Source organism: Triturus cristatus, chromosome 6, assembly GCF_964204655.1.
Source record: "Triturus cristatus chromosome 6, aTriCri1.1, whole genome shotgun sequence".
Lineage (NCBI taxonomy): Eukaryota > Metazoa > Chordata > Amphibia > Caudata > Salamandridae > Triturus > Triturus cristatus.
Window position 1 is genome coordinate 786,583,067 of NC_140589.1, and position 21,541 is coordinate 786,604,607.

Genomic DNA, 21,541 nt, shown 5'->3' on the forward strand with positions numbered 1-21,541 from the left:
AGGCGCTTCGTTTATGCTCTGATGAACTCGGTGAAGCTGTTAGCCCCTAAACTGCCTGAAGAGGAGAAGGCCTCTTTTATGGAGGTTGCTACGGACACTCAAGCTGCCACCAGGCAGGTTATTCAGTCGGGCCTAGACACGGCTGATTCTGTGGCTAGAAATATGGGGTCTTCGATAGCCACTAGGAGGCAAGCTTGGCTTCGTTCTTCCGGCTTCTCTGCTGATGTTCAGGCCACGTTAGTTGACTTGCCTTTTGATGGGGAAAAGCTGTTTGGGGAAAAAGCCAATTTCCCCTTACAGAGATTTAAAGATAGCAGGCTTACTGCGAAGTCTTTGGGTTTGCAGACGCCAGCTAAGGGATTTGGCTTCAGAAAGAATAGAGGATTTGGGAGGTCTTCATTTCGTTCCTTCCGTCAGCCTCAACAACAGCAGCAACAGCAGCAGCAGAATCCTCTCTATAGGTCATATGGAGGAAGACAAAGGGGCCGGAGAGGTTCTGGCCGCAATCCATCCTCATCTTCTGCCTCCTCTGCTCCCAATGAAGCTTCAGGGAAGCAGCCCTAGATCCCCCATCCTAGATCATGTGAGACCTGTAGGGGGTCGGGTGTCCCACTTTCTGCGTGGTTGGAAATCACGACGGACCTTTGGGTGTTAAACCTCGTAGAGAATGGGTACGCCCTTCCCTTTCGGGAGTTTCATCCCCCTTACCCTCCTTGCCAAGGTTTTTGCTCAGAGGACCATCTGCTTCTTCTGCAGAAGGAGGTTCTTGCATTGCTTCAAAAAGGTGCGATAGAGGTGGTTCCAGAGCAGGAAAGGGGTCAGGGATGCTACTCTCGGTATTTCCTGATTCCCAAAAAGGAAGGCAGATTGCGTCCTATCCTGGACCTCAGAGTCTTGAATATTTATCTGAAACAGGAGAAATTCAAGATGCTAACCCTTGCACAGGTTCTTCAGGCATTGCAGCAAGGAGACTTGATGGTATCGATCGACTTGCAGGATGCGTATTTCCACATCCCAATCCTGAAGTCGCACAGGAAGTATCTCCATTTTACGGTTGGGTCGCAACACTACCAGTTTGCGGTCCTCCCGTTTGGTCTTACTACTGCACCTCGAGTCTTCGCAAAGGTGATGGCAGTGGTGGCTGCTCATCTCAGGAGGTTGGGGATTCCCTACCTGGACGACTGGCTTCTGAAAGCAGTGTCCCTAGAGATGGTGCAACATCATCTGCATGTAACATCTCAACTGTTATTCGACTTGGGTTTTTCGATCAATGTGCCCAAATCTCACCTGGTGCCCTCTCAACGCAACCTGTTCATAGGGGCAGTACTGGACACTACTGTGTGTCAAGCATTTCCTCCTCCTCAAAGAATTCACGACATTCAGGAGATGATTCCTTTATTCCACAATGGAGCGGTTGTTCCAGTTCTGAAGGTCCTTCGCCTGCTCGGTCTGTTTGCCTCCTGCATTCTGTTGGTCAACCATGCACGCTGGCACATGAGGGCCCTCCAGTGGTGCCTCCGCAGGCAGTGGTATCAGCACAACGGAGATCTCAGGGAGTCGATCAGGATCTCCAGAGAAGCTGCAGCGGATCTGTCTTGGTGGAGCGTGGAGGGCAATCTGTGTCAAGGAAAGCCCTTTCATCTTCCTCCATCGGTGGCCACAGTGATAACGGATGCCTCCACCCTAGGGTGGGGTGCTCATCTGGGAGATCTGGAGATCAAGGGTCTTTTGTTCCCAGAGGAAAGATTGTCTCATATCAATCTTCTGGAATTGCGGGCGATACGTTTGGCGCTCAAGGCCTTTCTCCCTTCCCTTCGCGGTCAGTCGGTTCAAGTCCTCACGGACAACACTACCGCGATATGGTATATCAACAAGCAGGGAGGAGTAGGGTCGTACCGTCTCTGCAGAGAGACGTTACGGCTTTGGTCCTGGGCTCAGGATCATCAGATTTGCTTGATGGCGAATCATCTGGCCGGGGTGCTGAACATACGTGCGGACAGTCTCAGTCGACAGTTCTCCGCCGACCACGAGTGGAGGCTTCGTCCGGAGGTGGTTCGTCGCGTCTTCCAGACGTGGGGGACTCCACGGATGGACCTGTTTGCCACTCGCGAGAACGCGCATTGCCTGTCATTCTGCAGTCTCCAGTTTCCGTTGCAGGGGGCGTTGGGGGACGCGTTTCAGTTGAGTTGGAGCTCACAACTCCTTTACGCGTTTCCTCCCATACCCTTGATTCCTCGGGTTCTGAGGAAGATTCGCCAAGACCGGGCCCAAGTCATATTGATCACCCCGGATTGGCCAAGAAGGGTGTGGTACACAGATCTACTTCAGCTTTCATCGCACCCTCCGCTCCGTCTCCCTCTCAGGGCAGACCTCCTCTCGCAGTCGGAGGGGCAGGTTCTTCACCCCCACCTCCAGAGCCTGCACCTTCATGCCTGGAGATTGAACGGGGCAACCTGAGTTCTTTCTCTCTCCCGCCTTATGTGGTGGATGTTATTTTATTGGCCAGGCGACACTCCACCAAGTCTATTTACTCCTACAGGTGGTCTAAGTTTGTAAAATGGCTGTGGAGAGAGATCCATTGACCCTTTAAAAGCCCATCTGTCCAATGTACTTCAGTTTGCTCTTTCCTTGGCTCAGCAGGGCTGTGCTGTGGCCACGGTCAAGGGCTATCGATCAGCCTTATCGGCTTTTCTGTGTCTTCCAGATCAGCCATCTTTCTTTAAGTCTCCTATTGTGTCAAGATTTGTCAAAGGTCTTACTAACAGGTTTCCACCTATTCCTTTTGTAATGCTGCAGTGGGACCTTAATCTTGTTCTAACTTTCTTGATGGGTTCTCCTTTCTTGTAGCCATAACCTCGGCAAGGAGGGTTAGTGAACTTCAAGCTCTTGGTTCAAAACCCCCATTTTTATCCTTGCATGCGGAGAGGATGGTTCTTAGGACCAGGGCTGCTTTCCTACCTAAGGTAGTTACTCCCTTTCATCTGGCGCAGTCCGTTACTCTCCCTGTGTTTTATCCACCTCCTCATCCTTCCAAGGAGGAGGAAAGACTTCATCGATTGGACCCTAAAAGAGCTGTGAGCTTTTATTTGGACAGGACGAAGGACTTTTGTTTGGATGATCAGCTCTTTGTGGGCTATATTGGACAATCTAAAGGCAAAGCTGTGCACAAGCGCACTCTGTCCAGATGGATCATCCTAGCCATCAAGATCTGCTACGCCCTTGCTGGTAAGATTCCTCCTGAGGGTATTAGGGCTCATTCAACTAGGGCCAAATCGTCTACCTCTGCTTTAGCCAGGGGTGTTCCGGTGGCAGACATTTGTAAAGCCGCGACTTGGGCCTCCCTCCATACTTTCGCAAAGCATTATTGCTTAGACTCTGAGATGAGGAGGGAGGGCCACTTTGTGCGCTCTGTCTTGCAGGACTTTTTGGTATAGGAAGGTGGACACCCTCCTCCAGGAGTGGGACTGCTGTGGGAATCTATTCACAAGGTGAGGAATCCACTGGCAGATGAACAAGTTACTTACCTTCGGTAACGCTTTTTCTGGTGGATCCAGTATCTGCCTGTGGATTCCTCACTGGCCCACCTGCCTCCCCATTGTCCACCTTTGTATACCTTAAAGGATGTCTTGCTTGATATGTTGTTATACATTGTAACTTCTTTCTATCTGGTACACTTATAGGAAATGCTTATGTTCTTTAGCTTTCCTGTTGTATATGTACTATGTATATTTGTTCGAATGTTGTATACTGTGTATACTTTGAATCTGTAGTCGGTCCACCAGTTTGCCTCGAAGGCACGGAAAAAATGGGTGGAACTGTCGTCATCACGCCGACGTGGTTCTCTTATGGCTCCGGTGACGTCATACGGAGTCGCGAGCGGAGCCGATGTATTATAACGTCCACATCGGCGTAGAGAGCTGGGGAAACAATTCCGTGGAATGCTGGCGCAGGGGATATTCACAAGGTGAGGAATCCACAGGCAGATACTGTATCCACCAGAAAAAGTGTTACCGAAGGTAAGTAACTTGTTCAATAGGAGGCCCATTTCCCTTGGCTGTTCCCATACAGTTCCTTTAGCTTTTGGATCTCCTTCCTCATCAGGGTAACAAACTTTATTCAGCTGAGCATTTAGTCTTCCTATAGCATAAGTAATATTAGCAACTTCAGACGCCCACAACAGTGCAAACCAGGCTCTGCAGGAGCCATTATGTGAAAACGGCAAAGTAATAAAAGGCGTTCCTCCCTTTTTCTGATGTGCTGGCATCATCCCACATACCCAGCAGGTGGTAACGTTCATAGCATTGTGTGTAAGGTACAACATCTGAATGAAAGTGTTATTGAGGTACGACATTCTGTGTTTCTGTTTATGATAAGGAAGAGTAAAGTAATGATGTTCAATGGGGACAGGAGTAGTGGCAGTCAATAGATTTCAGACAGGAGCTACTTACTCCACAATCCATGTTATTATAGCAACAATAACGTTAGTCAAAGTAGGTCCAGTAGCAATTATTGTTCCTTTGCTACAAACTCTTGCAGCAGTTGGTTTCTTCTCCTTAGGCATAAGGGAAGAGGTGTGGCGCAGCGGCCAGGGCGACTCACGTCGAGCGCTGGGGATCACGGTTCAATCCCCGGCACCGGCGGCAGGTCAGCCCAGCACCATGTGACTCTGGGCAATAGCTCGCTTAATCTTCCCGACGGCCCCCAGCGCTGGGATGCCTACGGGTAACTGTGCCCTTTGCAAATACTGAATTACATTTACATTCATTCCGTCGACAAACAACAAAACAGTTGGTGCCCTAAGGTCCTGGGCAGGCGTTGATTTCTTCACTAACATTGAGACGAATAGTCACTAAAAGGCTACCCCCCTTTGAAGTTAGTCTTTAATCACCCAGGACAGTGTCTCAAACAGTCTTTTTCAGCAACGAAGTGTCTTTCTTCCTGGGTCGCAGCTGATATCGGGATGTACCAGGAATCATGCGGTCCGGGAAGACTTCCTCAGATCCTTCAGGTGACATGGTTTGTCCTTTCTCGGTAACCAGGATATCGCGGTGATCTGCCAACACAGCTGGGCTCACTAGGGGCCCGATTCACAGAACTAACTTAAGACAAAATCCTAAACTTACTACATTTGTTATTCACAGAAGTTAGGATTTTGTCTTAAGTTTGTCGGAAGACAAACTTAAGACAGTTTTAAGACAGACTTAAGACAAACTTAAGACAGACTTAAGACAGTCTTAAGACAGACTTAAGACAGTCTTAAGACAGACTTAAGACAGACTTAAGACAGTCTTAAGACAGACTTAAGACAGTCTTAAGACAGACTTAAGACAGACTTAAGACAGACTTAAGACAGACTTAAGACAGTCTTAAGACAGACTTAAGACAGACTTAAGTTAGGATTTTGCCTTAAGTTTGTCTTAAGTCTGTCTTAAGTCTGTCTTAAGTTTGTCTTAAGTTTGTCTTAAGTTTGTCTTAAGACAAAATCCTAACTTCGGTGAATACCAAAAGTAGTAAGTTTAGGATTTTGTCTTAAGTCAGTTCTGTGAATCGGCCCCTAGGTCTTGCAACACCTTTCGACAGTGTGTCGCATGGACCCAGTTTTTCCGGTTCATCACTCGAATTGCAGTCCTGGTAGCCAGTAGTACCTGCTCCGGTCCTCGCAGACCTCGGTGCTAGGAAGCTGGTTCTCTGGAAGGTCTTTATCACCTTGCGACCTGTCTGGAAGAGTCTCCTGAACCTGTTGATAAATCGAAGATAAACTGTCAGTTAACTGAGACAGATAGTCACTCATCAATACATAGGGTGAATCATGTATAGGGTGTGGCTTAGGAATCCCCCAATATTCATTGGCCTTCCAAAAACCACCTCATACAGTGTGAGGCCAGATCGTGTATGTGGTATCGATCTAATGGATAGCAATGCTAAAGGCAGTGCATCAGGCCATTTCAAAGATGTGGAAGCCTGTATCTTAGCCAATTTTAATTTCAGAGTGGACTTGTAACGTTCCACTAGTCCTGCTGATTGTGGGTGAAAAGCAGCATGAAACTTCTGCTTAATTCCCAACCTTTTCATGAGATACTCAACAACTTGCCCAATAAAATGTCACTCCACAAAACTCGGCAAATGCCGAACCGGGGAAATAACTCCTTTAGGAGCACCTTTGCTGTGGTAAGAGCTGTATTATATTTCGTAGCATATGCCTCCACCCATTTACTAAAGGCATAAACCACTACCAAGACATACTTCAGATTTTTTGCAGCGCTCAAGCTGGATGGAATCCATTTGCAGGACCTCAAAAGGTGCAGTAGGTATTGCAAACCCTCCTGTTGAAGTTTGTGTTCCCTTTCCAGGATTATACTGGAGACAGATCAGACAGGACTGGACTATTTTCTTAGCCGTACCGACAATCTCTGGATGATCCCAAACTTGCATAAGTTGGTTTGCTATTGAGGATGCTCCAACATGTGCCGACCCATGTGCCATGGGAATCATAGGGTGTAAATAGGTTGCGGGTAACTTCCCTTTTGTCATTTCTTTATTCCTCCAACAGCCCTCATCATCCAATGCTCCCTCCATGGACCATTGGTGTAATTCATCAACAGAGGCAGATTGTTGCATGTCCAGCACATCTTGCCTGGCATCATGCCAACGTTCAGCCTGTGATTTAACTACATACATAGATGTGGTACTTCGCTGCATTGCGGTTTCTCGAGCTGTGTAATCCGCAAAGGCATTGCCTACTTCTATTTTATCGGTCACTTTCTTGTGTGCGCTACATTTGACAATTGCCACTTTCTTAGGATAAGTCAACGAAGTAAGGAGATTATGTACTAATTCCCCATGCACTATTTATGTCCCATGTGAAGTAAGAAAGCCTCTTTCTTTCCAAAGCTGCCCGAAGTTATGAGCCACGCCAAAGGCGTATTGGCTATCAGTGTTAAATGTTAACAAGCAACTCTGTACTAAGCTCACATGCTCTTGTCAGTGCTATCAACTCAGCTGCTTGAGCTGACTTCTGTGGGATACGGGCTGTCTCAACTACTGTCCGAAGTGTTGTAATTGCATAAGCAGCAGATGGCGTGCCATCAGGCAACTTCAGGCAGGACCCATCAACCCACAATTCCCCATCAACACTAGAAAGAGGTGTATCTTGTAGACCAACATGACCCTTTGTGTGTTCTTCAGTAAGGGATATACAATCATGTAAGTCTTGTGACTAAAAATGGGTAGCTGGAAGTGGCAATAATGTAGCAGGATTCAGAGTCATACATCTTTTCAACGTGATATGAGGGGCCAAAAGTGTCAATTCATATAGACACTACTGCAGCCACTACCGCTCGAAAACAACCAGGCAGCGCGCGGGCAACTGGATCAAGAACAGCTGAGAAATATGCACAAGGACGTTGTTTATCACATGTGTCTGTGTTAAAACCGAGAGGGCACAACCTTCCCTCTCGTATACATAGAGTGTGAAAGTCTTAGTGTAGTCTGGAGTTCCTAATACTCGTGCAGAACAAAGAGCTTGACGTAACTGTTGAGAAGCATTGTGGCATTCAGTAGTCCATGGAAGAGCCTAGTGAATCTAGGGTTACAGGAGCTGTGGAATACCCCTACCAATCATACTACGATCAAAAGAATAGTAAAAAGAACAATAAAACACCTCTCATGGATTGAAGATAAAGCGTGTGTTGCAAAGAGGTCACATGGGTGGATCATCCTAAACTCCTACTCCAAACAAGGCCACCAGAGTTATCTTGACCTCGGGTACTCACGTTCTATAAAATTGAAGTTTCTCAGATATAGACTGGGCGTGTTACCATGCACACGCCATCTTCCGCAGTGGCTGAGGGTTAATGGGGGCCCCCTCTGTCGCCTATGTGGCAAGGCATCCGAAGACATGGAACATTTGCTGTGCTCTTGCGAGAAGCTGTTGGCGGAAAGGAAACGGTTACTGGAATACCACTTCAACCAGCGTGGAATACGCTCACGAAGACAGGCAGTTCTTGCCTGCTTTACACCTAGTGACCCGCAGTTGAACTGTAATCTGGTGAAGTTCTTGAATGAGGTAGAAACAAAGATGCAGAAAATTGACCTATCGTCATGTTTTTAGAGGCTCTTAAACTAAGCAGAATCCTATCTATAAAGTATCAATTATGGAATGAGGAAGAAGAGTGAATACTGGAACTTGTCCCCTTGCCATAAATTACAGAGGACATTTAGAACAATACGTTTACTATTTTAATTTTATCAACATATTAAATCTTATGAATTTTTGAAAGGAATTATAAATATAGATTTTATGTGAACGTAATTTTACTTAAGTGATGAATAATGTATTGTGTACACATTACTGTTTTATTTTTCTAATGATGAATTGCAATGGTTTTAATTAACTATGCTAATAAACTATTACTTACTTACTTACTTACTTACTAGTAGTCCATGGAAGAGGTATCGGAGTGTCTTTAGTCAAAAGGGCCAACAAGGGTTTAATAATGTACGAAAAGCTAGGGATCCACTGTCTACGAAAAGAAGTAAGGCCAATCACTGCACGAACATCCTTCTGAGTACGGGGCACAGAAGTATCTAAAATGGTCTAAATGCGGTCTGGTGTAAGTGCACGTCCCTCCTTAGACAGGAGGTGACCTAAATAGGTAACCTGCTGTCTACAAAATTGCAGTTTCTTCCGAGAGTCTTTGTGATGATTAGAGGCAAGAAATGACAACAATGACAGTGTCCCTTCTTTACACTGTTCAGGGGTATCGGCAGCCAGCAAGATGTCATCGACATATTGAATAAGAGTCACCCCTTTTGGCACAGGAAAGGAATCAAGCTGCCTTTTCAATACCTGACTATAAATGCTAGGACTCTCTGTATACCCTTGTGGAGCTCTACAGAATCTGAATGATCTATTTTTCAAAGTGAAGCTGAACAAATAACGGCTGTCAGGATGAATAGGTATTGAGAAAAATGCATTTTTCAAATCTATGACACTAAATGTAGTGGCAGTTGGCGGAATCATAGTAAGAAGTGTTGTAATGTCAGAGACTACCGGGTATTGGGGCACTACAATTTTGTTAACTTCTCGTAAATCAATACCAAATCTGTAAATTTTAGTATCAGTGTCTCTTTTCAAAATAGGAAGGATAGGGCTATTACAAACATTATCAGGGACTTCTTCCACAACCGCCACCTTCATCAAATCCTGAACCATGTGCATCAATGCTTCTTCGCCTTCCCGAGATCTTTTATAATGGGGCAGTCGAGGCAATAAAGCACCTTCCTTCACTTGAATATGCACTGGTGGAATCACCATTTGTCCCACATCAATATCTGATGTAGCCCATAAAGTACTAAGTAAAGATGCCAGAGCAATATCCTCTTTAATAAGACAAGACCTCTCAACCATTGGATAGTTATCATTTAGGATAACACGCACACATTCTGGGGAACAATGTATTGTAGCACGAAAATGTTTAGGCATATCGATACCCACAATGTTATCCGGCATGATAGGGCAAAGCAAAAATGGACATTCTGCAGTAAATTTATCAAGACTAAATGCAAGTGGCTGTGACAGTGGGATAGATGTAGGTGTATAAGCAAGGAGGTAGATCCCTGGAGAACACACTCATACCAATGTACTGTTAAATCTTATGCACTCCTTACATAACATAATATATCACACTTCACTTGCTCAAGCAAACGTCTTCCAAGCCAGAATACAATACAAATTGAAATGCAATGCATACACTTTTTATCAGTTAAAATAAATTTTACTATTCTTAACATTTTGAAAAAATTCCGAAAATGTACATCTAATACATAGCAATATCGTTCAATATGATTCCTAAACAATCATGAACACAAAACGTATTGTGACCCTACTAACTACAGGCAATCAATATTTCCTGTTTTGAAATGTGTTAGATCTCAAAGCTTTATAAAATCTATCTGGCACTTTTTAGTGAGAAATATTTTTTCCTTGTCATCTAAAAGTCTTTTGCTATTAGGGATTCAAAAAATGCAGGGGCGTCGACGCGTTTTGGTGGTCTATAAACTCTACAAGCTTCACCACCTTCCTCAGGACAGATTACGGTACCGGGTCACAAATCTTCTTATGGTACAAGTCGTATCGTGAAAGACATCCGTCATGTATCAGTTTTGGAATTAAAAATTGTCCTATCCTATGTCTTCACAATGCTTTATTCCTTTTCTTAGATTTTTTTGATTTATAAATCCAAACTTTGTCCCTTTCTTCTTTGTCTTCTGTCGTGCTGACACTGTCCCCGTTTGTTAGTGTTAGTGGTGTCTTCGCATCAGCCGTATGTTTTTATAGATCACGTATGTAAAAATGCTTAAAAAGATTTATCTTCTTTAAAAAATAATGGGCGAGGGTAATGTAACCCGCACTGCTCTCCTGCCCTTACAGACTTCAGATGTATCTGTCCGGGTTTTGCTCGGCAGTCTTGTTTCTTGAGCGGTGTTTTTCTTCCTCGCCTCTGTTTCGGTATACCGAAACAGAGGCGAGGAAGAAAAACACCGCTCAAGAAACAAGACTGCCGAGCAAAACCCGGACAGATGTCAGCACGACATAAGACAAAGAAGAAGGGGACAAAGTTTGGATTTATAAATCAAAAAAATCTAAGAAAAGGAATAAAGCATTGTGAAGACATAGGTATGAGTGTGTTCTCCAGGGATCTACCTCCTTGCTTATTTGTCTAAGAACCCGGTTCCCTGGAACTATTTTGGGTCATCTCTCTTTTTGTTAAAATAGATGTAGGTGTCCCATCAAATCCTATCGATGTTATCATTGCGCCAGACAGGGGAGCCCTAGGAACCAATTTTTTAGACAGAGCACTACGAGTAGCTCCTGTATCAACCAGAAACCGATCAGTAGTGACCAAATAATTTGCATCAACATAAGGACCTTTCTGACCTCAACCGATTCCTTACCCCATCCTAGGCATTCCTATGCATAATCAGAATCCACAAGACCAGTGGACGAATAATCAGACATTTGTTATTTATTTAGTCTATCAAAGGTATTAGATAATTTGGTCCGTGTTCAACTGCCTCAAATCTGGGACGAGTTCCTATTCCTCCCCTTTGTCCTGAATTCCCTGTGCATCGTCTCATACTGCCTCTACCCCGTTGATACTGCTGACTTCGCAAAAGGGAGCACTCAGAACGCCAATGTCCAACCTCTTTACAATAAGCACACTGATCAGAAAACAAAGTTGATCGAGAGAAAGGGGGTACTCCAGGTGTATATACTACTCGTCCGCCTCTTCCACCACCTCTTAATGTTGGACCATATACTTGAGCCAACATTACTTTTGTTTTAAAAACCTTAACCTTTTTATCCTCTGCCTTTTGCTTCCAATTCCTAATGCTCATAATACTGGGCCATAGTCATAAGGGAGACTGGGGAAGAGGTAGTCCATGAACTCTCGCTGGCCTTTAGGCGACTAGCTATTTCTGGCAACATGTTGGCGACAAATTTGTCGACCAACAGATGCTTCCCCATGTCATCTGTCAAGGACTGCCCACTAAAATCATGGAATGTCTCTTCAAATCGTGTAAAGAAATCAGAAACTGCGTCATCCGCTTTCTGTTTACAAGACGCTAACGTTGTCCAATCTATTTTCTTAGGGGGTATGAGAGTTTTCAGCTCAGTCACAATAGCTTTGGGGAGATCTAATATCTCCTGTTGTGGTTTCTGTGCAGGCTCTCTAGCCGCATCTATTTTTTCTAAATGCACCCAAGTATCACCATATGCTACATTAGCATCTATTTTCCGAATTGTTCTCCACATATCAGGGGGCAAAATAAGTCCAAAAAACATATCGATATCTGGCAAGGTCATAGTGCAGGAGCTAATGGCTCCTTCCACTTCCTCATAGAAAGCGGACTGATTTTTCCGCGGGTCGGGCAAAGCAGCCTTAAGAGCCATAACATCTGCTCTACTCCAAGGAGTATAGACCCAATTATAAACAAAATATCCCTTTGCATCATCTGAATCTTTATCAGCACTTGTTCCCCCACCCTTTGGAGGAACATACAAAGGCGCAGCTTCACGCAATGGTTTCACAGTAACCACAGGTTCACTAGGGTCATTGTCTGTCCCCAAAACTTCTTCTTTTTGCACTGGGGTCTGATGAGGACCCACAATCGGGCGCCAAACTGTGGAAATGTGCTTTTTAATGAGCACACCGGTACAGGGGTCACCCTTCTCTGTCCACGGGTTCGTAGACCAACAAAATAGAGATTGGCACCTAACCTGGAATTCAAATAACAAGTTTATTAATCACTCATGAGTGGGATACGCCCACACAGCACTCTCAAGTGCTGCCTGAGGTAGTACATTGAGGTCACAGACCATGGTGATATATACAGTTTGTTGCAGAGTAAGCATGTAGTTACAAATAGAAGGTAAAAGCATACACAGGAATAACTACTGACAAACATGGGGAGATGGGAGATCACTTAGTCAGCAAAGTGGGAGGGGGAACAGAACTGTTTACATCAGCAGAAAACAGTTGACAGTTATATCTTTAGCCAGGACTTTTCTCAGCACGTACATTGCTTTGGCTCAGCACAGAAGGAGTTAACTAGAGCTGATGACTCAAGCAGAATAGAAAGGCAAGCAACAGTGAAGACAGAAGAATTACATAGCTAACAAAATGGATGCGACAAACAAAATGGCTTCAGCTTATGCTAACAGAAATTATTTCAGATTTCCACACCTGGTGTTCAACACCTGGCAGGTTCCCTGAACGCTAGGGCGAACAAACTCGGCCATCGATGCCTAGTGGATCAAAAATGGCGTCTTCATCTGGAGATAGCACAAGGTCTCTTTCAGAAGTGGGGAGAGCCTTGGTTAGATCTGTTTGCCTGCACAGAGAACACGCAGTCAGCACTTTTACGCGCTAGAGTTTCCAAACCGGCACTCGCTCTGCAACGCTTTTCGTCTCAAGTGGAGCTCAGGCCTCCTGTACACCTTTCCACCAATACCACTTCTGCCCAGAGTGCTCAAGAAGATCATGAGTGACTGGAGCCAAGTCATTCTTGTGGCTCCCTACTGGGTATGGAGAGTCTGGTATCCTGAGCTTTTTCAACTGATCATCGATGCACCAATCTGGCTGCCCCTTCAGGAGAGTCATCTGTCCCAGCAGCAGGGCAGGGTCCTTCACCTGAACCTGTTAACTCTATGCCTTTTTGCATGGAGATTGAGCAGTGGCAGTTGACAGCATTCAAACTTCCTCCTGAAGTCTGTGATGTGATTTTGGCAGACAGGCGTCCCTCTGCCAAGAGCGTGTATGCCTGCCGGTGGCAGAAATTTGTAATATATTGTACAGAGAGTTTTATTGATCCTTTTTCTGCTTCCCTCTCTCAAGTCCTTCTCTTTATTTTGACCCTTGCCCAGCAGGGCTCTGATCTGGGCACTTTTAAGGGGTACCTTTTGACCTTGTCTGCCTTCTTGAGACAGCCAAACCAACCCTCTTTATTTAAATCTCCTATTGTAAACAGATTTCTTAAGGGGCTTGTACATATGTTCCTACCTGCCTCATTCATCATGCCTTAGTGCGACCTTAATTTGAGTCTCACCTTCCTGATGTGCGCTCCGTTCGAACTTCTGCACAACTGCCCCCTCCAGCTGCTTTCCATCAAAACAGCCTTATTGGTGTCAATAACTTCTGTCAAGTGGGTGAGCGAATTGTAGGCTCTGTCATCCAAGCCTTCCTACCTGACCATCTTTCCTGATAAGTTGGTGCTTCGTAATAGGCCTCTTTCTTACTGAAAAAGGTAACACCATTCCATTTGGGCAATCAGTCACCTTGCCCACCTTCTATGCTCATCCGCACCCCACTAAAGAGGAGGAGCGACTTCACTGTCTGAACCCAAAAGACATTGTCGTTCTTCCAAAGAGTTCCGGGTGGAAGACCAAAGCTTCGTGGGGTACGTTGGATCAAAGAAAGGTCATACAGTGCAGAAGAGAACTATCTTGCAATTGGTTTTCCTCTGCATCAAAATTTGCTACTCTCTGGCTAAGAAACAGCGTCCTGTAGGTTTAAGAGCTCATTCCACCAGAACTAAGGCTGCAACCACAGCGTTGCAACATGGTGTTCCAGTCCTTAACATTTGTCAGACAGCAGCATGGGCATCACTGCACACATTCACTAAGCACTACTCCCTGGACAGTTGTGTCCCCAAGGTCTTCCTGGTCTAAACTTGTCCGCAGTCCCTCCTCCGGGGATGGAATTGCTTTGCTATCTATTCTAAGGTAAGGAATCTGTGGCTAGATGTCTCAATCAGAAAAACAAGTTACTTAACTGTGGTAACGCCTTATCTGGTAGTGGCATGATCTAGCCAGGGATTCCTTACCAACCCACCCATCCGCCCTGCATTGCAGACAAGTTTTTAGGGTCAGGGCTAGTCTCTTTCTGGGCCCTACTTTTCGGAAACACACATATGTCAGTGCACCTCATGGCAGCGTGCTTCTGGTGTGTGAAGAAGTGAAAGAATCTGAGGTCAGCACTCCAAGGTGGCGCCTATATAAGTGACATGGACGTCACTTCCGGTGTGGACGACGCCGATAATGCCATTCGGAGCTGACTTATGCAATCTACCGGCATGCAAGAGTATTGCTCGAGTATAAAGGCTTCTGGATCCAGCCTCACACTTGGGATATTCTAAGTTAAGGAATCTGCAGCTAGATCAAGTCTCTACCAGATAAGGTGTTACCGAAGGTAAGTAAACTTGTCTATTAACTATTCAAACAGTAGGCAAACAACATGTACACACACACATACACTGGCGCCAGCAGCAGCAAAGAGCAAGTCAACAATTGTTTATTAGCGCACTTAACACTAGCTGTCCTGCTATGAGTTTTATAATGTTAAAATTGGCTGTCCGGATTTGCCTTTGTGGTTGGTGTAAGGCTGAAAATTGCCTGTCCAGATGTGCATTTGTGGTTGGTGTAATACACAATTCTTGCCAACAACAAACTGTTAGATTTGTTGTATATTTCTGAAGCATATGCTAATAATGATATTTGTTAATAACTACTCTTGCTGGGTACAAGATTTCTTTTTTAATCAACCATTAATAACAGAAATGGTCTGGCGCAGCTGAGCGTCTCATGTGAAATAAGAGCAATAGGCACAAATTGTGCAAAAAAAACCCAAGCGTTGCAAAACCAATAGGCCTGGCTTATAACTGAAATTACAAGTCAGACCTTTTTGTCTTTCAAATGCTTGTATCTCTTTGAATCTATATCAGAATTAACAAAGACAAACAAATACCTGAAGTTTCAATAGCTTGTTTGACTGATTCTGCATGAGACATAAGGTTGTCACAATATAAGTGGAACAGGGACTCTGTCCCATTTACTTTTTCTACACATTTTATTTTTTACATAAAGTTGGAGGGTATTGTTAACCTAATTTATAATAAATTTATTGTGAAGGCATACTTAATGTTAATGACTTTAAAGTCTGCATAACTACCCAGTTATCTGTTTTATCGAATTAAACATGTAATCTTTTATATTTTAGCAAAAATATTTTATATAATTCTTTGAACTTCATATTCTCTATTTTTTGTTTTTCTTTAGGCATTTTTGGAGACACCCGATCTATTCGTACCACCGTTAGCTCCTTATACTTTTCCATCGCCAGATATGCTACCTAAAAAACTTACAGTGGCAGAAGTAAAAGCCAGATTCCCTAAAATTGCAGAGCTGAAAGGATACTGTCCAGTAACGTACCTTGATGGAAAACAAAGGTAAACAATACTTTTGTCTGGTTTCATAGTCATATCAGAGCACTCTTAAGCTGTTTTCCCATTTTCTGAAAAAAAATTAAAGATTGAGTGGTGGATATTCAGTGTGCCAGTCGTCCCACTACACTGGTGGAGAAAGGTCTACTGTAATACTTGTTGACTGTAATGGGGTCCAATCCACCATTATGGCCAGAGCCACCTCGAGGCATTCCAGTGTGCAGTTTCCCTCAACATGTGTGGATACTGGAAATTTCTCCCCTAAACTTGTGGTAATTTGTCATTAATAACAACAGCACAGAGTTTTCTCCCAGGATGTGAGGGACTCTTGCATGGACATTCCTTGCGAGACCATCATTATGTAAATTATACTTTTTTCATGGAGCAAACACTTGCAAAAAGGGTTGTAGATCAGCTAGCTTAATTGTTTTTATCTGGCCAATACCTATTTTTGGTGGCATCTACACTATTCACACAACTTTTTTGATGGTAAAACCGGTAAAGGCTATGCCATATGATGGGTGTACACTGTGTTCTTAGTTATACTTCCTTATTACACTAACCTATCCAAGCCCCCCCATTTAGAATAGTGTCACCCACCCATTTAGCACTAATAACTGCTGCCTGATTAAATACGTTAAGAAACACAAGGGCAGGCAGACATAATTAAAATCTCTCTCTAGCTCATCATCATCATCATCTAACTTTATTTCGATCACACGGATCTTAAAAAGTACACAGCACAAGAAGAATACAATTTCAAGAAATATAAAAACAATTTCATATTATAGTTTTTAAAACGTAAAAACCATTAAAAAGGATTAAAAACAGAGATGATATAAAATTGGTAAAAAGTACAGTGCTTCATATAGTACTTTTAGAACGCCTAATCCACAGTGCATACCAAAATCTTGCGAGTCCGAAAACTATAGCTCTACGTGTATCAGTGCACAACATTCTCAATACCTCGAGGTAATGGCCAGGGTCAACCATTCTGCAAAGGGGAATTATGATTTTTTTCTTCAGAGATGTATAATGTGGATAAAAAAACAGTAAATGTTCAATAGATTCAGGACAAACTTTACACCCAAGACAAAGATCATCACTTTGTACATTACAACGCCACTTAGTGCAAAACAGTTTCGTAGGTAAAGTCTTGTAGCGAAACTGAAGAAAAAGTTTTCGTGCCAAAGAAGGAACAATTTCTCCAATGGTGTCCTCAAAGTGAAAAGCAGATTTAAAATTAAGGAAATCAAGAGTCAGGCTACCGTTTTTACCCGGTCCTGTTCAAGTGATTATGCCCAGAAAATCGCTTTGAACTTAGCCCTTGAAATGAGGGCCATGCTTTCCAGTTGTGACCAAAACGCATCCATACCAAGCCTTCCCAATAAATCCCTCAGGGACCTAAACCAATGGATCAGGGACACCTGAGGGAGTTACAGAAGGTCAGACAATGCCTCTCGATAGGATGTGAGCTCTGCCACAGTCCACAGCCTATACCAAAACATAAGCGTTTTGTAGTTCAGTTTGTGGGCCAACTGTTTGTGTGCAAAGTCCAGGTAAAAAGGGGGTCAGGGGAGTACTGGAGGGAAGGTCTACCAAAGATCTGAGAAAGCGATTTTCAATGCAAGGCAGACAGTTTGTATTGCCTGTGCCCCACAGTTCTGCTCCATATAGTGCTCCCCCCCCAGTACCTTTGTATTATAGATTTCCAAAGCTGGTGCAACTTGCCTGGACAGTGTTTTTTTGTGAATTCTACTAATATGGGAAGTCTGTTGAATTAATAACAGTTTCACTTTCTCAATGTGGGCTGCCCAATGAATTGAGGAGATCAGGCAAATACCTAGATAATCGAAAACATCGACTTGCTCGAGTTTGCAACTACCAACAAACACGGGTCTTTTTGAAGATTTAATCGCTCCCCTAGAAAAAATCATGTATTTAGTTTAGCCTCATTTAGATCCAGATCCTGCTCATCACAGAACCTCATAAAATCGTTCAACAATTGATGTAGACCCAGTGGGGATTTAGAGATTAAAAGGGTATCATCGGCGAAAAGGAGATCGGGTGCTCTTCTTACGCCGATTTTAGGAGCGTCACACCCGTCTCTGTCTAAAAAATCAACCACCCCATTTATGAAAAGAGTAAAAAGTGTGGGAGCTAACACACATCCCTGTCTAACACCACATTGGACTGGGAAGGTTTCTGTAACTTGGTTGTTCACCCCCCATCTAACCTGTGCTGAGTTTGATGAATGTAACCTGATTAAAACATCTAAAAGATTTCCAGGCACACCCATCGCTTTTAGAACCCTCCAAAGGCTGTCTTGGGGGACTAGATCAAACGCAGACCGTAAATCAATGAAGGCAACGTAAAGCTTCCCTCCTTTTACAACAACTTCCTTCCAGTAAATACATTGGAGGCGAAAAGCTTGGTCCAGAGTGCTAATGTTAGCACCAAAACCCGCTTGAAAGTCACCCAAAAGTTGGGACTCTAAGATCCACTCCTGAATCCTGCCTAAAATCTGTTTACAGAAGATTTTCTGAAAGGAATCAAAAAGGCTAATGGGCCTGTAGCTAGCCAGCTTTGCTCGATCTCCTTTCTTGTAGATAGAGGACTATTTGTTCTATTTTCCACGATGGGGGAATAGCAGCACCAGACGTAATGGAGTTAGTGAGCAAATTAATGTAGGACCCCCAGAGAGTTATGTCCTCTCTATATAAATCATTGGGAATTCTGTCAGGGCCAGGGGCACGTGCAGGAACACACGAACGAATTGCGGCTTGCGTTTCCTCAGAAGAAAATACAGTGCATCACCAACTCCACCGGGAACCTCTCCCCACCCGTCATTAGATACCTATATTGCTGTGGAGCGTGATTCATAGAGGGAACCGTAATGCACTACCCACTCCTCAGGCTGGACTGTGAATTACAGAGCTAACTTATTACCCATGACCCAATCTGCTGCTTTGCTCCAAAAGGTCTTGGAGTCTTTGGCTGTCAATGCCCTCCGTAAGGAGGACCAGAAGGAACCCTCCCACTCCTTCTTAGCAGACTCCATTGCCTTCCTATACGTGGCTCTACATGCCGCTACCTCCTTACGAGCTTTCAATTTTCCTGCACGTACAAGCGCCCCCTTCACCTGTCTACAGTCCTGGTTATACCAGGCAACCTGGGGATCACACCTTGGGTATGTGCCATTTCTCCCCTTATTTTGGGGTTTATGTGGTTGGCATAACATATCCCTAATCTCATTATAAAGTAGCTCATGGCGGGACCCAAGGATCATCACAACCTCATTAGGGGGATATTTAGCTAGCTTCACTAGTTCCAGGCAGACTTTACCTTTAACGGTATTGAGAGCCCCGGGATGCGCCTCCACCCAGTTCCATCTGATGGATCTCTGGTTGTTCGAAATTGAAAGGACTCCCAGATCAGGGCTTCCTCTGGTATCAGGGGCTTGTATGCCTTGCTTGTTAAGAATAAGGATAAGGGCATTGTGGTCACTATCCAATCTTTTCACCACTGACATATCGTCGACTAGGGGCCAGAGTCTAAGAGCGACCAAACAATAGTCTATTCTACTAGCATAGCCGGGTCTGTTAAAAGTAGATCCTCCTCTCAAATCAGAATTGGTCCTCCCATTTTTGGCTCTCAAATCATGCTGTAGGGTAAGAGGCATCACCTGGCCTCCTCGCTTTGTCCACCTGACTGTGGGGAGGTCTAACTGTGGAATATGCCAATCACGAGCCCACTCCTCAGCCAGATCTGCAGGAATAAGCGCAAGGGGTTAAAGGTACAGTTAAAACCACCTGCCACTAGTGCAGGGACGTTGTCTGAGGATTGCAACAAGACATGGTCTAAGATGCGAATTGTCTCGCTTTCCTCAAAGTCCCCCACCACTCTATTGTATACATTGAAAACTCTAATCTTCAGGCCACTGTAGAGAATCAGTTCAAGAGCTAATATATCTTGTGATTCAACGTGGAACAGCTTAACTTTAGACCCCAGCGCAATCTTAAGCCAGACTGCTAACCCTCCTGAGGGCCTACCCATCTCTTCCCTAGTGGTATTAATACTATAGGTAGAAAAAACATTTCTATATGGAGTAGACAAGCTCCAGGTTTCCTGAAATAAAATCATGTCATAAATATACACAAATGAACACCAGTCTGGGTCGGTTAATAACTTAGAAATCCCTGCAACATTCCAGACTAAGCACCTTAAAGAGTGGTTAACAGGTTCATCCCCTTCCAAAATGCTAGTTCGGGCTGGACTGTTCCCATGAGGCACAGGGTCAGACTGATTTGCATATGGTCATGTCTGAACTGGGGTGGCGGAGTGAGCTGAAGAATGATGATGGATTAAACCCAGGTCAGTTGACTGGGGGTGAGTGCTTGCAATGTTCAACATTCTGTCCATCATCCCCTTTGGTTTTTCTTTGTTCGCCCTAAGTTGGCAGGGTATGCCCAGACGTAGGTCCCTTGCTCACTTTGCCACTGGATTCAAGCTAGCCTGGCTGATAACGGCTGATTAGACAGAAACCGGTCCCAGGATGCTTGTTTCCGGCCCAGGGAAGACATGTCTTGGCAGTTCAGGCTGGACTGTTCCCATGAGGCACAGGGTAAGACTGATTTGCATATGGCCATGTCTGAACTGGGTTAGCGGAGTGAGATAAAGAAATGAGGATGGATTAAGAGATAAAGACTGATGATGGATTAAACCCAGGTCAGTTGACTGGGGGTGAGTGCTTGCAATGTTCAACATTCTGTCCATCATCCCCTTTGGTTTTGCTTTGTTCACCCTAAGTTGGCAGGGTATGCCCAGACGTGGGTCCCTTGCTCACTTTGCCACTGGATTCAAGCTAGCCTGGCTGATGACGGCTGATTAGCCAGAAACCGGTCCCAGGATGCTTGTTTCCGGTCCAGGGAAGACATGTCTTGGCAGTTCGGACTGGACTGTTCCCATAAGGCTCAGGGTCAGACTGATTTGCATATGGCCATGTCTGAACTGGGGTGGCGGAGTGCGCTAAAGAATGATGATGGATTGAACCCAGGTCAGTTGACTGGGGGTGAGTGCTTGCAATGTTCAACACTCCATCCATCATCCCCTTTGGTTTTGCTTTGTTCACCCTAAGTTGGCAGGGTATGCCCAGATGTGGGTCCCTTGCTCACTTTGCCACTGGATTCAAGCTAGCCTGGCTGATGTCGGCTGATTAGCCAGAAACCGGTCCCAGGATGCTTGTTTCCGGTCCAGGGAAGATATGTCTTGGCAGTTCGGGCTGGACTGTCCCCATGAGGCACAGGGTCAGACTGATTCGCATATGGCCATGTCTGAACTGGGGTGGCGGACTGAGCAAAAGAAGGCTGATGGATTAAACCCAGGTCAGTTGACTGGAGGTGAGTGCTTGCAATGTTCAACACTCCGTCCATCATCCCCTTTGGTTTTGCTTTGTTTGCCCTAAGTTGGCAGGGTATGCCCAGACGTGGGTCCCTTGCTCACATTGCCACTGGATTCAAGCTAGCCTGGCTGATGACGGCTGATTAGCCAGAAGGCGGTCCCAGGATGCTTGTTTCCAGTCCAGGGAAGACATGTCTTGGCAGTTCGGGCTGGACTGTTCCCATGAGGCACAGGGTCAGACTGATTTGCATATGGCCATGTCTGAACTGGGGTGGCGGAGTGAGCTAAAGAATGATGATGGATTAAACCCAGGTCAGTTGACTGGGGGATGAGTGCTTGCAATTTTCAACACTCCGTC

General features: G+C 44.7%; 1 protein-coding gene across 6 annotated transcripts in view; it reads left to right on the plus strand.

Moving 5' to 3' along the window:
* AK9 (adenylate kinase 9) overlaps positions 1 to 21,541 on the plus strand; it is a 1,219,082-nt gene that overhangs the window by 1,105,618 nt on the left and 91,923 nt on the right. For all 6 annotated transcript variants that reach the window (XM_085611347.1, XM_085611348.1, XM_085611351.1 and 3 more), the window contains one exon: positions 15,620 to 15,789. In XM_085611347.1, coding sequence (XP_085467473.1) covers positions 15,620 to 15,789 — 170 coding nt within the window. The remainder of the gene's footprint in view (positions 1 to 15,619; positions 15,790 to 21,541) is intronic.